The following is a 16,443-nucleotide window of genomic DNA, read 5'->3' on the forward strand; positions in this document are numbered from 1 at the left end:
TGCAGCCTTCTTCTTAATGTAACTGCACATTGTCCTTCAAATAAACAAATACAATCAAACAAAAAAAGAGCTTAAATCCATTCCAAACGGTTAATAATTATCAGGTTAGTGTATTTCATATCGACCCTTGCTCTCTCTTTGACTAATTTCACTTGATTTAGCATGTTTTAACATTCCATCCTCCCATTTTCTACCGCTTTTCCTTATCGGGTTCGTGAGGGGGCTGCAGCCAACCCCAGCTGCACTCGGGCAGAAAGCAGGATCCAACCTGGACAAGTCATTGCTGATATCATATGGATCAAAATCAGTATCCATCAAAACTCAAAGTTCCATTATTAATAAAAGTTGTTGGGACACTCATTGTCCCATAGTCTTATGTTCTATGTAGCATTCCAGAAGAATATAACATATTTGACTCATGACCAGAAAAATTACATGGAAACTTTATTTAATTGTAATCATTTAATCAATTCCAGCAGGCACAGGACATTAAAAATAACATTGCAAACTTATTGAATTAGGTCCCGATGTTGAGCAACTCAAACCTAACATTGAAACAAGATGCTTTTTGACAACCTTTAATCAATGTTGGGTTCTGGCATTAATTTGACCATTAAAATTTGGTAACTTTCCAACCAACATTCTACAAAACAAAAACAATTTTGAAACAACATGACCCCAAGGGGAATAAGCGGTAGAAAATGGATAGAATGGATGTGACGCGACATTTATTCAATGCCAGGTTGTGATGTTGATTTGATCATTCAAATTTGGTCATTTCCCAACCAACAACGTGGATTCAATGCTAGACTTCAACGTTATCTCAATTTACAAATACAATTATTTTGCAACAATGTTTCAAAGTCAGTTTTAACGGACATGTATGTATAATCAACGTTGTATCAATGTCTTGTGTCTGCTGAGATGCTTTCAAAATTCATTGGAGTCATGTGACATAGTCAGATGACAAAGTAAAAACTAGAATAACTATACAAACTATAGCTTTGTCCAAATGAGCAGTGCGCATTTGCTGCCAGCTGCCATCATCGCGGTATGCAAAAGCTGTCCAAATTTGAGTCCTTATATTTGTCCTCTACTTCTCCATTGATTAGAAGTATGCATCCTGACCAACCATTGTGGCCCACACATCCCAAGGGCTTCTGGAAAAAATATGCCAACATTTGTGTAGCAGAAAAGACTCTTAGTATTGATTTGTGTGTAATTATTGATTTATTTGTAAGAAATGATTTGTTTGTAATTATTGATTTGATGTGCAAAGACTTTAAAGAAGTAAAGCTTTAATAATTTCACTGTTATTTATTAGACGTGCAGAGGTTGACTTTGATCTTGGTAATGTGATTATGTAAATTAAAAACACTTTATTGCAGTGTTTCTTAACTGTTGGGTTGGAGCCCACTGTTGAACCTCAAGTGCCTGTATTTTCATTTGTAGTTACATTTTATTGACAGTTTATGTAAGAAAGATTAATTATTATTGTTTTGTTATTTAGTTTATTATTTTTTTTCCTGTTTTAACAATTATATACTAGTCCATTTATATGCAATATATTTGATTAGTAATTATTTTTGTAATCAGCCTGACCTAAGCCTTGACAATTATCTTTGTGATTAACACATGGTTTCATATGACAAGGTTTATCCTGTTAAACTGTAAGTAGGTGAGATATAATCTTTATTATGTATTACTAATTCAGTGTTAATATTTGAGTGGGCCCTGGGCCCCTCTGTAGTGGAAAAAAGGCATACATACAGTGCGTACATACATATATACACAGTATATATATATATATATATATGTATATATATATATATATATATATATATATATATATATATATATATATATATATATATATATATATATGTATATATATACTGTATATATGTATATACATATATATACTGTATATATGTATTGCACGCTGATTGCACTGTTTAAAAATATATTTTTTAGCATGTCCAAAACTTTTTTTTAAATAACACAGCATCTCAACTTTTAAATTCTTACCAAATGATGTAAAATCAATATTATTTGAGCTTGTTTAGATACTTCCCATGTAAGCACATACTTAACATTATTTTGCTGTCATTCTCATTATTTGTACATAACTTTACTGATAGTAAGCTAACGTTTAGCAAACCAGCATTGTGACGTCCATCACTCTCAAAAAAGATGAACAAACCTGAATACAGTAACTAGCTTTCGTGTAATCTTGAAATAACTTAAAAATGTCTTAAAACAGTTAATCACCTGTCTAAAATAGAATGCATTTCTATTTTTTATTGTGACTATATATACAGTAGTACAATACGATTAAAAACAGTAAAGAGTATGGTATACAATTGAAGCTAATTAGCCAGCTAAGGCTATTTTAACATCACAACTGAACAAGTACCCCAAGGAAACAATACAAAGTTTGTAGTTTTCATACAGCATAAAGACTATGCAGGGTTTAGTGTTCCCCAACTATCATTAAGATTCTCTCAAATGTATATTCAATCTATAATTTGTCGATTCACCAAAAAATATGCCGCACTGACACAAGCATTTCTTCATCACTTTCACACTCATCTGGAACGTTTGACCTTCCCACTTATAATTAAAGGCCTCAAGCGTCCCAACATATAAAAGAGCTGGCAGACGAGCCACATACTCCTAATAAACTTGAAAATAACTTGCCTGCTGACATTATGAAGAGAAAACAGAAGAAGGTCAGAGGAATATCAGGATTAAATAAATGCTAACTAAATGAAGGCAAATACTTCCAAAATTCTAGGCTGTTGCTGCTCAGGTTTGTGTATAAAGTGTTCTTTTGCCATTTTGCAGTTCTCTTACTTGTTTCAGTGCATGGCGTTTTATAAATTACAATTGAGTACATTAAGATTTGAGTATCCATTGGAGTCTTGTGTTAAAATTACATTGGTGTTGGAGTGTACTGTATGTAATGTAGTGTTTTAACGCAGATTAATCACCAAGTTTATTTTGACCGTATATGCTCCTTTCCCTTAAACATGGATGGTTACCTGAAAAACGGCATGGGTTGTTCTACGGTCAGCGATCAAGACTAAGCATATGTTAGTGCAAAGATGAGTGAGAAAACTCCGACAATTTACTTGAGATAAAACCGATACCAAATTTTGAGCAAATATATGACGTAAACAAAAGTGACACATTTAAAAGGGACCTACGAAGCAAAACCAATTTCTCTTACCTATTAATATGTGTTTTTGTACAAACCCCGTTTCCATATGAGTTGGGAAATTGTGTTTGATGTAAATATAAACGGAATACAATGATTTGCAAATCCTTTTCAACCCATATTCAATTGAATGTACTACAAAGACAATATATTTGATATTCAAACTCATAAACTTAATTTTTTTTTTGCAAATATTAATTAACTTAGAATTTCATGGCTGCAACATGTGCCAAAGTAGTTGGGAAAGGACATGTTCACCACTGTGTTACATCACCTTTTCTTTTAACAACACTCAATAAACATTTGGGAACTGAGGAAACTAATTGTTTAAGCTTTGAAAGTGGAATTCTTTCCCATTTTTGTTTTATGTAGAGCTTCAGTCGTTCAACAGTCCGGGGTCTCCGCTGTCGTATTTTACGCTTCATAATGCGCCACGCATTTTCGATGGGAGACAGGTCTGGACTGCAGGCGGGCCAGGAAAGTACCCGCACTCTTTTTTTTACGAAGCCAAGCTGTTGTAACACGTGGCTTGGCATTGTCTTGCTGAAATAAGCAGGGGGATCCATGATAACGTTGCTTGGATGATGACATATGTTGCTCCAAAACCTGTATGGACCTTTCAGCATTAATGGTGCCTTCACAGATGTGTAAGTTACCCATGCCTTGGGCACTAATACACCCCCATACCATCACAGATGCTGGCTTTTGAACTTTGCGCTACAACAATCCGAATGGTTATTTTCCTCTTTGTTCTGGAGGACACCATGTCTTCTGTTCCCAAATATAATTTGAAATGTGGACTAGTTAGACCAAAGAACACTAATCCACTTTGCATCAGTCCATCTTAAATGATCTCGGGCCAAGCCAAGCCGGCGGTTTTTCAGGATATTGTTGATAAATGGGTTTGCCTTTGCACAGTAGAGTTTTAACTTGCACTTACAGATGTAGCGACCAACTGTAGTTACTGACAGTGGTTTTATGAGGTATTCCTGAGCCCATGTGATGATATCCTTTACACACTGATGTCGGTTTTTGATGCAGTACCGCCTGAGGGATCAAGAGTCTGTAATATGATTGCTTACGTGCAGTGATTTCTCCAGATTCTCTGAACTTTTTGATGATTTTACTGACCGTAGATGGTAAAATCCCCAAATTCCTTGCAATAGCTCGTTTAGAAATGTTGTTCTAAAACTGTTCGACAATTTGCCTACAAATTGGTGACCCTCGCCCCATCCTTGTTTGTGAATTACATAGCATTTCATGGAAGCTGTTTTTATACCCAATCATGGCACCCAACTGTTCCCAAATAGCCTGCACACCTGTGGAATGTTCCATATAAGTGTTTGATGAGCATTCCTCAACTTTATCAGTATTCATTGCTACTTTTCCCAACTTCTTTGTCACGTGTTGCTGGTATCAAATTCTAAAGTTAATGATTATTTGCAAAAATAAAAAATGTTTATCAGTTTGAACATCAAATATGTTGTCTTTGTAGCACATTCAACTGAATATGGGTTGAAAATGATTTTCAAATCATTGTATTCAGTTTATATTTACATCTAACACAATTTCCCAACTCATATGGAAACGGGGTTTGTACATTATATCCCCCAGAGTGCAAAAGAAAAGGAGAGTGAAAAGCGAAGTGAAATTAAAAAATTGCAGCTCAAATGCCGCAACCATCATGAAGGATAAAGATGCTATCTTAGAGCATGTGCAGGGATCTTCAACAATGAAACGAGGCACTGTAGTAATTTCAATATTGAGACTTCCTACTCCCAATAAGAATGTGTCTTTTTCTCTTTTTAAATATGTTGTGTTTGTAGCATATTGAACTGAATATGAGTTGAAAATGATTTGCAAATCATTGTATTCCATTAATATTTACATCCAACACAATTTCTCTATGGAAATGGGGTTTGTATATTTGGGATCTGTATAAGTGCTGAAAATTTGAAATCAAACCCTTGTCAAATGACATGAAACTGCGTTAATGACAAATATTACTTATTTAACACATAAACCTACGGAGTCATAAGAACTGATGAAAAATAAATTTACATACAATTACGCAGTACTAAAATGAACACATTCTAACTAAATTAATATTAAATGATAATATTATTTTAAACTGGCAATACAATTGAAATGCAAATGAAAATACAGTTTCACCACTTTAGTCATAGTTTTTGTGCTTATGAAACTTCTCTATGACTATAGCACCAGACTTCTTCTGTATGTTTGATATTGTCATTACTGCCACAAGTGGCCGGCCGCCCATACGGACCACAGCTGAAAAACATATATTTTTTAGCGGCCCTCTAGCTGCCCAACAATGGTTAAGAAACACTGCTCTAAAACATCATTTGTTTACAGAGCAGGTGAGTTGCTCAGCAGAGCACAAGTTAGACAATATTTTATAATATCTACATGACTCTAATTTTCAAATAGTTAACACTTTTGTTTACTATTGAACCCTCACACTCATTTTGTATGCAAAATAAAATAAAAAAAAGAGGTTTAAAAATGAATGTGTATAGGTGCCTGCTGAGTTCACCCTCAAATTTATACACTGTGGATGTTGCTGAGAAATATCGATAGTTCCAAATATGAATCGATACTTGCTGTGACTGTGGATTTGGTTTAAAAAAACTCAAAACAAATTTGTGAAAGGTGCACATTTCAAGTAATAGACTTTTGGAAACAATTGTATATATAGATATTAAATAGGGCTGCAACGATTAATCGATTAACGTGATAATAAAAAAAGGTTTGATCTATATTTCGTTGCCTCGAGTAGTCATTTCATAAGTGTAGCTAATAAAAATTTATAAAATCCGGATCACATGACGTGCCCTTAACTTTAAATACACATAGACATGGACATAGACATAGTTTCCACATGACCGTTGCAATACAGCACATGAGAGCAGTGTATGGGTGCCATTATATGTGCGGCGCAAACAGCATAGATTTTTCTTTTTTCTTTTTTTTTTAAATTAAATCTAGTTAAAATGACGATGTGCATTTTTACAATACATGACTAAAAGTTATGGCAAGCTGAATTTTTTTGTTCATTTCAACTATATTTCTCTAAAATACACATTGAGGACATAAAGTGTGTTTTTTGGATTATGTAAAAATTAAACTTGGCTAAAATGCCTAAACATATGAGTATGTTGACAGGCCCTGACGTAAAGAAAGAGAGAAAGAAAGAAAGGAAGAGGAGGTGAAGAAAGAAAAAAACTGCTTTACGGTTCAGTTTCTCAAGGTAGGGGATCATGTTTACCTCAATGAACTCCTCAGTGCCAGCATGCAGCACTCATGCAGTCCCACATTATGATGCTAACACAACTATGCTTGACTTGCAGGACACACTTATATTGGTACTCACTGTTTTTTCGCTAGCCATTTACACAATAATGACTGTGTGTTAAGTAAGTTTTAGTGGATAATACATTCAGACTGTACACTGACTAATTTAAAGTATATTAAATGTAATTTATTTAGTATTGTTATTTGAGAAGATATGCTTTAATACAAATGGTCGATGAAAACTTCAATGTGTTTTGTGTAGATACAAATACAAAAACATACACTCCTGTATTTAAGTGCTCTTAAGGTGGAATGTAAGAAAACAATTGCTTATTTCTTTGAAAGTCTTGCATGTTTGCTCATTTGAGTCAATAGGAAAGGTTGAGATATAAAGGTCAACTTTCTCCTCTCGTTCTGATAAAAATAAGCCATTTTTTAAATGAGGAATACTTTCATGTAACAGATGGGTATGTAGCAAACACAACTCAAAAAGGCGTAAAAAGCTGTGGATTAATATTCCCTTAGTGCAGGTGCAGGGCGAACTGTACGCAGCAAACACTACAGTCATCCAAACAACAACACAACATGTCCCCTTGACATGGCTCCAAATTGTTTCATAATTTTAGAGAAATGGTGAAGCTCTGCTCCAGCAGATTCCGGTGACAGAGATAATAACTATCCCCACGTTCTGTCAGTCTGATTGCCGCCTCGGCTGGCTACGCCTCCGGGGCGTTATTTTAGGTTAACAAGACCTTTCTGAATGTATCAAGAGTGAGTCATAACTTTCATTGGTCTCTGGGAAATAAGGAAGGGAGTTGACTGATGTTATTGTTAACCCTCCCACTCAACTTCAGCCTTAGCTCAGCCCGTACAAATAGCCTGAAAACAATTGAAGGGGGAAATAACAATGTTGCGACAACAATCTTTATGTTATTTTACACATCTTCTACAGATCACATTATATTTTTATACTGAATACACACATCATATTAAAGAGAAAAGAAAAGAAAGAAATATCAGTATTATTCAAAAAGGTTTCCGTCACATTTTATTTAAATTTTATTACTAGTTTTTGGTATAACTTTTGTGCACTTCCATTTCCATTTCAACGTTACAAAATATGTGGAGTATCGAAAAGTGACATTGGAAGTTATTAACGCTATTTCCGTTATCGTCAATGTTTGACTTGCACAATCCAATGTAATTTCATAGCATAGTGAGCAAGGTTTTATTAATCTTTTCTTTTCGTTTTTGCCCATGGTGAGATCTAAAGTGCAATTATGCAAAATGAGAACAGTTTACAAATAGGGCTATAAAAATTAAAAAGGAATTAACTCCTGTGAAAAATCACAAAAAAATGTTTTGCATTACTCATGGCGTTACACAGATTAATCACACAATTTATGTTGACTGTTTTTTTGCATTATTCATGGATATATACGCAGATTAATCACAATTAATCTTGACTGTACATGCTCCTTTACCTTAACCGTGGTGGTTAACTGCGGGTTGTTATGAAGATTTACAAAATCAGCTGAAAATTTTTTAATCCTAAAACACCGCTTTGCATGTGCACTCGCCTGCTAGGGTAGGTCTGGGGGCATGCCACCCCAGAACAATTTTGAAATCTATGTTAGCTTAGGATACATTTCCTGCTATTTTGAGTCAAAATCTAACAATATTCTCCTGACCAAAATTTCACATTTATTAGCAAATATTTTCATTAAAATGGATCATGTGATGAAATTTATGTATACAAGTTTACACATATATCAAATTCTTGCACACTTTTGGATTATTTGGAATTCTTTGCCTTGTACTGATAAATAGGTGAACGCAGAGTAGAGCTGTGCGGTTTGCGGTCTCATCCGCGGACGCAGTTCGGGAGGGTGACATGATGAAAAAATAGATTTTAAATAGATTCGGGCGGGTGGCGGTTGAACCATTCGGAAATATATATACATAGTTAAATGTTATGTTAAAGAGGTTCATTTAGCCTACTTACGTGTATTTATAAATGGTTGGTTTATATAGGCTAGTAGGTAAAGTGTTGTACCTGACAACACTTGATGGTACAATCCATATAACACGTCACAGACAACGTCACGCTAACATCACGTGACACCTCAGATGAAGGCTGCAGAAGCAAGGTAGCCGAAACTTGTCAGGTACAACGCTTTACCTTACTAGCCTATATAAATCAACCATTTATAAATAGTTAAATGTTGTTACCCACATACGAAAAACGAGCAGCACTCTTTGAAACAGTATGTGGGCATACTTTTATTTTGAAGTGTCTCGTTTGGTCTGTCGACAGATGTAAGGAAGTTACTTCCGGGTATGGCCAACGAGGTATTTGTTTGTCATTTGTTGTTATTTTACTTGGTAAAATGTTTGATCCACATGCTGTGCATGTTATTACTTTTGCGTTTGTAATGTGCTTTATTTATTACAGTTTTCACGGTGAATTTGAAGGGAAAGGGAGCCTTCAAATAAATCAGTTCAAGAAAGCCATCGTGTCTGTGCTATTTGGAGGGAGTTACACTTTCTAACCTCACTAATGCTTTGCATCGTCTATATTAGATATATAACAACGGGCGGGTGGCGGCCGATTGGGGCTTTGATAAAATGTTGGTTTGAGTGGATGGCGGGTGGATGACGACTTTAGTGATGCAGTTGCGGATGATATAATTGCCTATCCGCTAGGGGTGTAACGGTACACAAAAATTTCGGTTTGGTACGTACCTCGGTTCAGAGGTCACGGTTCGGTTCATTTTCGGTACAGTAAGAAAACAACAAAATATAAATTTTTTGATTATCTATTTAACAAATTTGATAAATATTCCACCAAAAACAATTTTCTTAGTGGAATATTTGATGTGAAGTAATCGGAAACTTGGATAGGTCAATAATTCATAATAACATTGATTTTGATTCAATATTATGTTTTGAGCAATGATAGTTTAAAAGAAAAAAAAACAGCTTTGATTTATTAGTCAATGTTGCAACTTTTTCTTAATTACATTTAGCCTTTAAGCTTTTTTATTTCACTTTTGTTTATGATTTTGTTTATTTTAATAGTATTTTTAGAATGTGTCGTGGGCCTTTAAAACATTAGCTGTGGGGCGCAAATGGCCTCCGGGGCACAGTTTTGACACCACTGCTATAGATAATAAAAAATAATACCTGATAAATCTATGGTTAAAAAGCATAGCCTGGCGACGCATGCGCATTTATCATAACTCTCTCAATCTCTCTGTCTCCCCGTCCCTCACGAATGTTGCTGCCGTGCAGCACTTTTTTTTTTTGTTTTTAACCCCTTCTTAACCCTGAACGTACATTGAAAATACACGCAACCCTTAACTTAAAATGCCGGACATTTGAGGCATTTAAGAAACTCCACCTGGACAGCTCCGCAAAGAGGACATACTGTATCCCGTGAAAAGAGGAGGTGTGGTCAGTCTATCATATACCTTGATCGCTGCTAGCATGCCGTGTGTTGTTGTTTTTTTGATTCATTGAAACTTTTATTAGTAGATTGCACAGTACAGTACATATTCCGTACAATTGACCACTAAATGGTAACACCCTGATAAGTTTTTCAACTTGTTTAAGTCGGGGCCCACGTAAATCATTTCATGGTGCCTTGGTGTGCATTGTTTACACAACGTGCAATGGGCTACCTAATATCTCCGTGACGTTCGGTTCACCTCCGAACCGAAACCTCCGTACCGAAACGGTTCAATACAAATACACGTACCGTACGTTACACCTCTACTATCCGCGCATCTCTAATGCAGAGACAAAAACCACCCTTACGGCGCTAAAATCGGCGGAATTCCGCGGATCCGCGGAAAATTCCCATCCCTGTATACGGTCAGTGATTAGATCAATACATACCAAAGATGAGTGAGGAGACTCTAACTTTTGTGCTTACTGGGATATTTTACTCCAAAACACAACGTGTTTACATCAAACTGTTAGGAAGTTTTGAGCAAATAAATTACATGCAAGTAAAAACATTTTTAAAAGTTCCTTTCCGACATTCTGAAAATAAGACTGCATTTGTGTGAAAATACTGGGCTCTTTTTTAAGTGTTTTTAAACCAAAGGACCGGGGCCCATTATTGGACCATGAGCGCCTCATAGAGGGACACCAAAAAATAGACGTTTCTCAGCTGTGGTTTGTATAGGCTGCAGCGATACTCAGATGTAACCTTTTTCACCACTTGTGGCAATAATGACAACATCTAACAAACAAGTCTGGAGCTAATGTCATGGAGAAGTTTCTTAAGCGCAAGAAATATGACTTAAGTGATGACGCTGTATTTTCATTTGCACTAAAATGTTATTGACAGTTTATTTAAGACATACAAATAATATTATTGTTATTATAATTTATTTAGAATGTGTTTATTTAAGTACTACATAATAGTGTGTAAATGTATTTTTCATCAGTGTTAATGACTTCATTTTTTTGCAGTATATTTGATAGTATTATTGTATTTATTTTCATATCAGCCTGAACTAAGCCTTGATAATAATCATTTTTTCTAGCACATTATTTCATATCATTTGACTAGGTTTATCATTTTAAATTGTAAGTAGGCTGTATATAATTATTGAAGGCAAATAAACTCCAGAGTAACATTACTAATTTAGTGTTAGAAGTTGAGTGGGTCCTAGGCCCCTCTGTAGTGGAAAAGTTGGACCCTGAGGTAGGGCTTGGTGATATTGCCTTTTTTTAATACCGCGATATTATATACAATAAAGTTCACGGTATTTTGCGTTAGCCTTGAATGAACACTGGATACAGTACATATAATCACAGCAGTATGGTGATTCTATGTGTCTACATTAAAACTTTCTTGTTCACACTGCACTAATATATGCTACTTTTAAACTTTCATGCAGAGAAGGAAATCACAACTAAGTCAATTTACCAAAACTGTATTTATTAAAGTTATTAGCAGGTGACTTTTCAGATGATGCTACATATTAGCAGTAATGCTACTTTTGGTAGCAACGCTTGTGCCAACACATGACAAATTAAAGTTGTCTATTCGACATATTCCCACTTGAAGCCGAACCACCGCCAGACGATGGGCCCCGTGCTGTTTTTCTTACGAATTAATTTGTCCTTCATTTGTTACGAGATTTTGCACCTTCTTTCTCTCGCAACAACCCGCTAGAATCACAGCTAACGTTAGCCACGCCGCTACCTCTCTGCTTGGCGAGGGTGTGTACGTATGTGATGTATGACGTGACAGTATGTGACGTATGTAAGAATGTGTGCCTGCTTGCCTGTGAGAAGGCGACACAGGAAAGAGCGAGGAGAGCCTGTAGTGTAATGCCCGCAGCTAAAAACAACTAGGTGAGAACGTCTACTCGAATATCACGATATAGTCACTTTCTACATCGCACAGAGACAAACCCGCGATTATATCGTATATCGATATATCGCCCAGCCCTACCCTGAGGTCAAAAAGGTTAAAAAACTCTGATTTAAATGATGCAAGCGAGTAATAACCTGTGATTAACCATGGTTAATCTAAATTCAAATGTGTGATTAATCTGATAAATGCATCATTTGACAGCACTAGTTACAAGTTGACACTCAACATCAAGGGTTGGAATTGGGGGTAAATCACCAAAAATGATTCCCAGGCGCAGCCACTGCTGCTGCTCACTGATCCCCTCACCTCCCAGGGGGTGATCAAGGGTGATAGGTAAAATACAAAGAATAATTTCACCACGCCTAGTGTGTGTGATAATCATTGGTACTTTTTTAACTTAACCCTGTGACCTGTGTCAGCAATGACTTAACCATAAATCCATCATCACTGGGTTCCATCGTTATGGTAACCTATCCTTCATAGAAAGTGGTCCTAGAGGCTGAAAGGGCAGACGGGTGCCTCAGCCCCATCTCTCTTCTATGAGCATGCGTGTACCAACATGAGACTGGCACACTTTGACAGACAGCTATAGCACATTGACATGGCCCACAGAGTGAAGGGATTACGCCTGCAGGTAATTGGCCTGCTGACAGCGACATGACCCGGGCCCCTGTTGTGACCTCTTCAATTATGAAAGGATAATAAAATGGCAAACGTGCACCAGTAAAGCCACGTTGCATAAGAAAATAAGCTAATATCTGTGCTAGGTACAGCGAGAAGTGCAGCCTTTGTTTGTAGCTGTGGCCACGTTACACGATGAGTCACCTTGCACAATAAATACTAGCCCCCCCATTTTTAAAGGAAGACATTTGAGGGGGCAAGTGGGTGACATCAAACCGGTGCCTCATATCCAAAAGTGTTGCCTGCTTTACTACGCCTCACAATAGAAACTCATAGAAGGCAGATGTCATAAATTAGCACATGGGCTGCAATAACACGCATCTCGGAGAAGTGACTAAATGGTAATGTCCATCTGTGCTCCTACAAGACGTACAGTCTCTCTAATGATCCCGGCTCCAGCTTGATCTGCTGAACAGGTTTCAGCACATCTGGTTGGAAACACGCCAAACATGTGCACTTCTTACACTTTTGTTTTGGCTCAGGAGTTAAAAAAAGAAAAGAAAAAAAAGCAGATGAGCTTAACTATGGTGAGAAAAGTAATGGTCATGTGACACATGAGGACCTGAGGGTCCATTGTTTGATGATTGTGACTCAAGCATATTTGTCATCCTGCAGATCTCATTGGTTAACTTTCTTTGTTGCTATGCTGGCGGGATTTCAGATGTGTGGGAACTGCTGAAAACAAGAATCATGTGTTCAAACAAAAGACTGTGCTGAATGCAGCCTGCTAGTACAGTATAGCTCAGGTGACCCACTTTTAACAATAAAACTACCGACACAAGCACTCCTTTTGCATAAATCATGCGGATCAATGTGTGTTGAAACGCGTTCACTACACCTGCTCGGGGCCTTGGAAGCAGATCCGGCACTGGGGGGTTCGCAGGCTGCTGGCGGTACTGGCCAGGGACACGGCGTCCAGGCCCACTTGCAGCTTGGGCTCCTTGTCCTCAAAGGCCAGGCTCCGGGGCCGCGGGTCGCTGCCGTAGTACTCCTCGTCGTCGTCCCGGGAATGGCAGTCGACAAAAGGCGGCCAGCCGCAGCCGCCCATCCCCAAGCCTCGCATGGCGGTGGGTCGTCTCTCTGGGTCGGGGCCGGACTGTCTCGAATCGGATCGCATAAACACCAGCACTTTCAGTTCGTTGAAAAACATGCGGATCCGATACTTGAACATGTTTGGCTACATAGACGGAGACTTATTTGTTTCTTCTTGTAATCAAACGGCCAATTATTAATCACAGGGGACTAAATGAGCCAGGGGTGTGTTTAAAAAGCGGTACTAATGGAAGATTTCCAAACCTCCCAGTCGTGCCAGACAATATTATTTGTGTTCTGCTCGGTCCATTTTGCCGTTTTTTCCCTAAAAAAGACAGTTTTTCTTCATGAGCACTGAGCGGCTGGCGGCATAAAAGAGAGAATGTCCTACATGTTTTGCTACCCATAGCAGAAGACTGCGAGGGATAGACAGAGCAAAGCCGAGGAAGGGGACTCAAGACGGGCTGTGCGGGAACACAACAACATGCCATCCACGCACTCACATCTGGGACCTTTGGCAACAATCATTATCCAAAAATTTAAAAAAAGAACAAAATATGGCTTGAGGCGTTTTTTTAAGAGGGATCTGTCCCATGCAGCATTCTCGGAGTCAGACCGTGTCGTCCAAAAACAATCATTTGCATTTTTCAGCAGTCAAGCGGGACACAAAAACAGCCACGTCTGCCATCCTCGCCATCAAAAGGTAAAGGAAGGCGTGAGACTAAAAAAAGAAAAAAGGAAAAAAGAAGGCACCCAGCGTTTTGATTTTGTTGAAGTCAGAGTCCAGAAAAGATGTGTCTGCGCCTTCCAGCAAAGAAACACCGACGACGGCATCGATTATTGGAGCACATGATCCCCATCACCAGGATGCTGTTGCCGATGCTCGCTTTCCCCTCCTCGAAATGGTCGGCTGGTGCGGCCACTTCCGGAACAACCGAGACGACATATCCTGAAAGAAAGCCTTCTATTTGGTCCGTGGAGCGCGCAGGTGAGGCGAAGAGCCTCGTCGAGAGCTCCAACACGAAGCGGGGGGCCGCTGGCTTGTTGACCAAGATCTATCCGTGGTGCTGATCGCCCTTTGCTGCTGACGTAGGAGAAGGACCCGGATGCCCGGCAATCACGAACAGGACCTGCCCTCCTTCCGCCTTCCTCTGATGTGGGTCACAGCTCTCAGGTCCTTCATGCTGTGCAACATACTCACTGAAGAGAATAATTTGCCTTCCTGTTTGTCCTCCATGAGCTGTGAGAAGAATCTGGATTCCCAACCAAAACCGATAGAAGCACACAGGGTGGATTATCTGTGATGTAAACACAACTACACACATACCATTAATAATTTGGTTTTATGGTAATGTTGTAGGCACAATACCAATGTGAGCAATTTGCAAAATGCGCAACCGCATTTTGCAAATTTGTATAATGCGCAATCTTTTTGCAAATCGCTTCCAGCTATATATTTGAATAATGTGTGGTGCACATTATGCAAATTAATGGGCGCAAATACATGTTTTTGGTGTCAAAATAATGTATTAAATACTTATGTAAATCTATTCATTTGTGGTCGGGACAATATAACTGAGCATTGCCCTCAAATCAGTCCAACCCTAACCCTTACCACTATACAGTGTACATCCACGACTAAACTACTGACTAAACTACTACCACAACTTGGTTTACTATTTATAAAATATAATAATGTAGGGTAACTGACTAAACCATCCACAAAATCTCGTCTTAAATCTCATCTTGCGATATGCAAATTGCTTGCGCACAATGGAAATGACGTATAATTTGCAAAGTGCGCGAGATTGGTGAAATGCTTACAACAGTAACAGAAGACCTGTGATGAAGTGGTGACTTGTCCGATATATATATATATACATATATATATATATATATATATATATATATATATATATATATATATACAGTCTATATGTGTGTAAATACAGTCCTGGTCAAAAGTTTACATACACTTGTAAAGAACATAATGTCACAGCTGTCTTGAGTTTCCAATAATTTCTACAACTCTTATTTTTTGTGATAGTGTAATTGGAGCACATACTTGTTGGTCACAAAAAACATTCATGAAGTTTGGTTCTTTTATGAATTTATTAATGGTCTACTGTTAAATGTGACCAAATGTGCGAGGTCAAAAGTATACATACAGCAATGTTGATATTTGGTTACATGTCCCTTGGCAAGTTTCACTGCAATAAGACGCTTTTGGTAGCCATCCACAAGCTTCTGGTTGAATTTTTTGCCACTTCTCTTGACTAAATTGGTGCAGTTCAGCTAAATGCGTTGGTTTTCTGACATGGACTTGTTTCTTCAGCATTTTCCACACGTTTAAGTCAGGACTTTGGTAAGGCCATTCTAAAACCTTCATTCTAGCCTGATTTAGCCATTCCTTTACCACGTTTGATGTGTGTTTGGGGTCTGACATCACATGGAAAAAGATAAGACCTTCTGAAGGAAAGTTCTGTGGTCATATGAAACAAAAATGTTGCTGTTTGGCCACAATGCCCGTCAATATGTTTGGAGGAAAAAAGGTGAGGCCTTTAATCCCAGGAACACCATTCCGATCGTCAAGCATGGTGGTGGTAGTATTCTCCTCTGGGCCTGTTTTGCTGCCAATGGAACTGGTGATTTATTGAGAGTAAATGGGACAATGAAAAAGGAGAATTACCTCCAAATTCTTCAGGACAACCTAAAAATCATCAGCCCGAAGGTTGGGTCTTGGGCGCCGTTGGGTGTTCCAACCGGACAATGATCCTAACACATGTAAAAAGTGATAAAG

General features: G+C 37.8%; 1 protein-coding gene across 1 annotated transcript in view; it reads right to left on the bottom strand.

Moving 5' to 3' along the window:
- The window catches only part of marchf9 (membrane-associated ring finger (C3HC4) 9), a 48,306-nt gene extending 33,574 nt beyond the window's left edge, over positions 1 to 14,732 (bottom strand). Inside the window, exon 1 of the mRNA XM_061904322.1 lies at positions 13,450 to 14,732. Coding sequence (XP_061760306.1) covers positions 13,450 to 13,782 — 333 coding nt within the window. The 5' untranslated portion in view covers positions 13,783 to 14,732. The remainder of the gene's footprint in view (positions 1 to 13,449) is intronic.
- Between the last annotated feature and the right edge of the window lie 1,711 nt (positions 14,733 to 16,443).

The sequence above is a fragment of the Nerophis ophidion genome, linkage group LG06, assembly GCF_033978795.1.
Source record: "Nerophis ophidion isolate RoL-2023_Sa linkage group LG06, RoL_Noph_v1.0, whole genome shotgun sequence".
Lineage (NCBI taxonomy): Eukaryota > Metazoa > Chordata > Actinopteri > Syngnathiformes > Syngnathidae > Nerophis > Nerophis ophidion.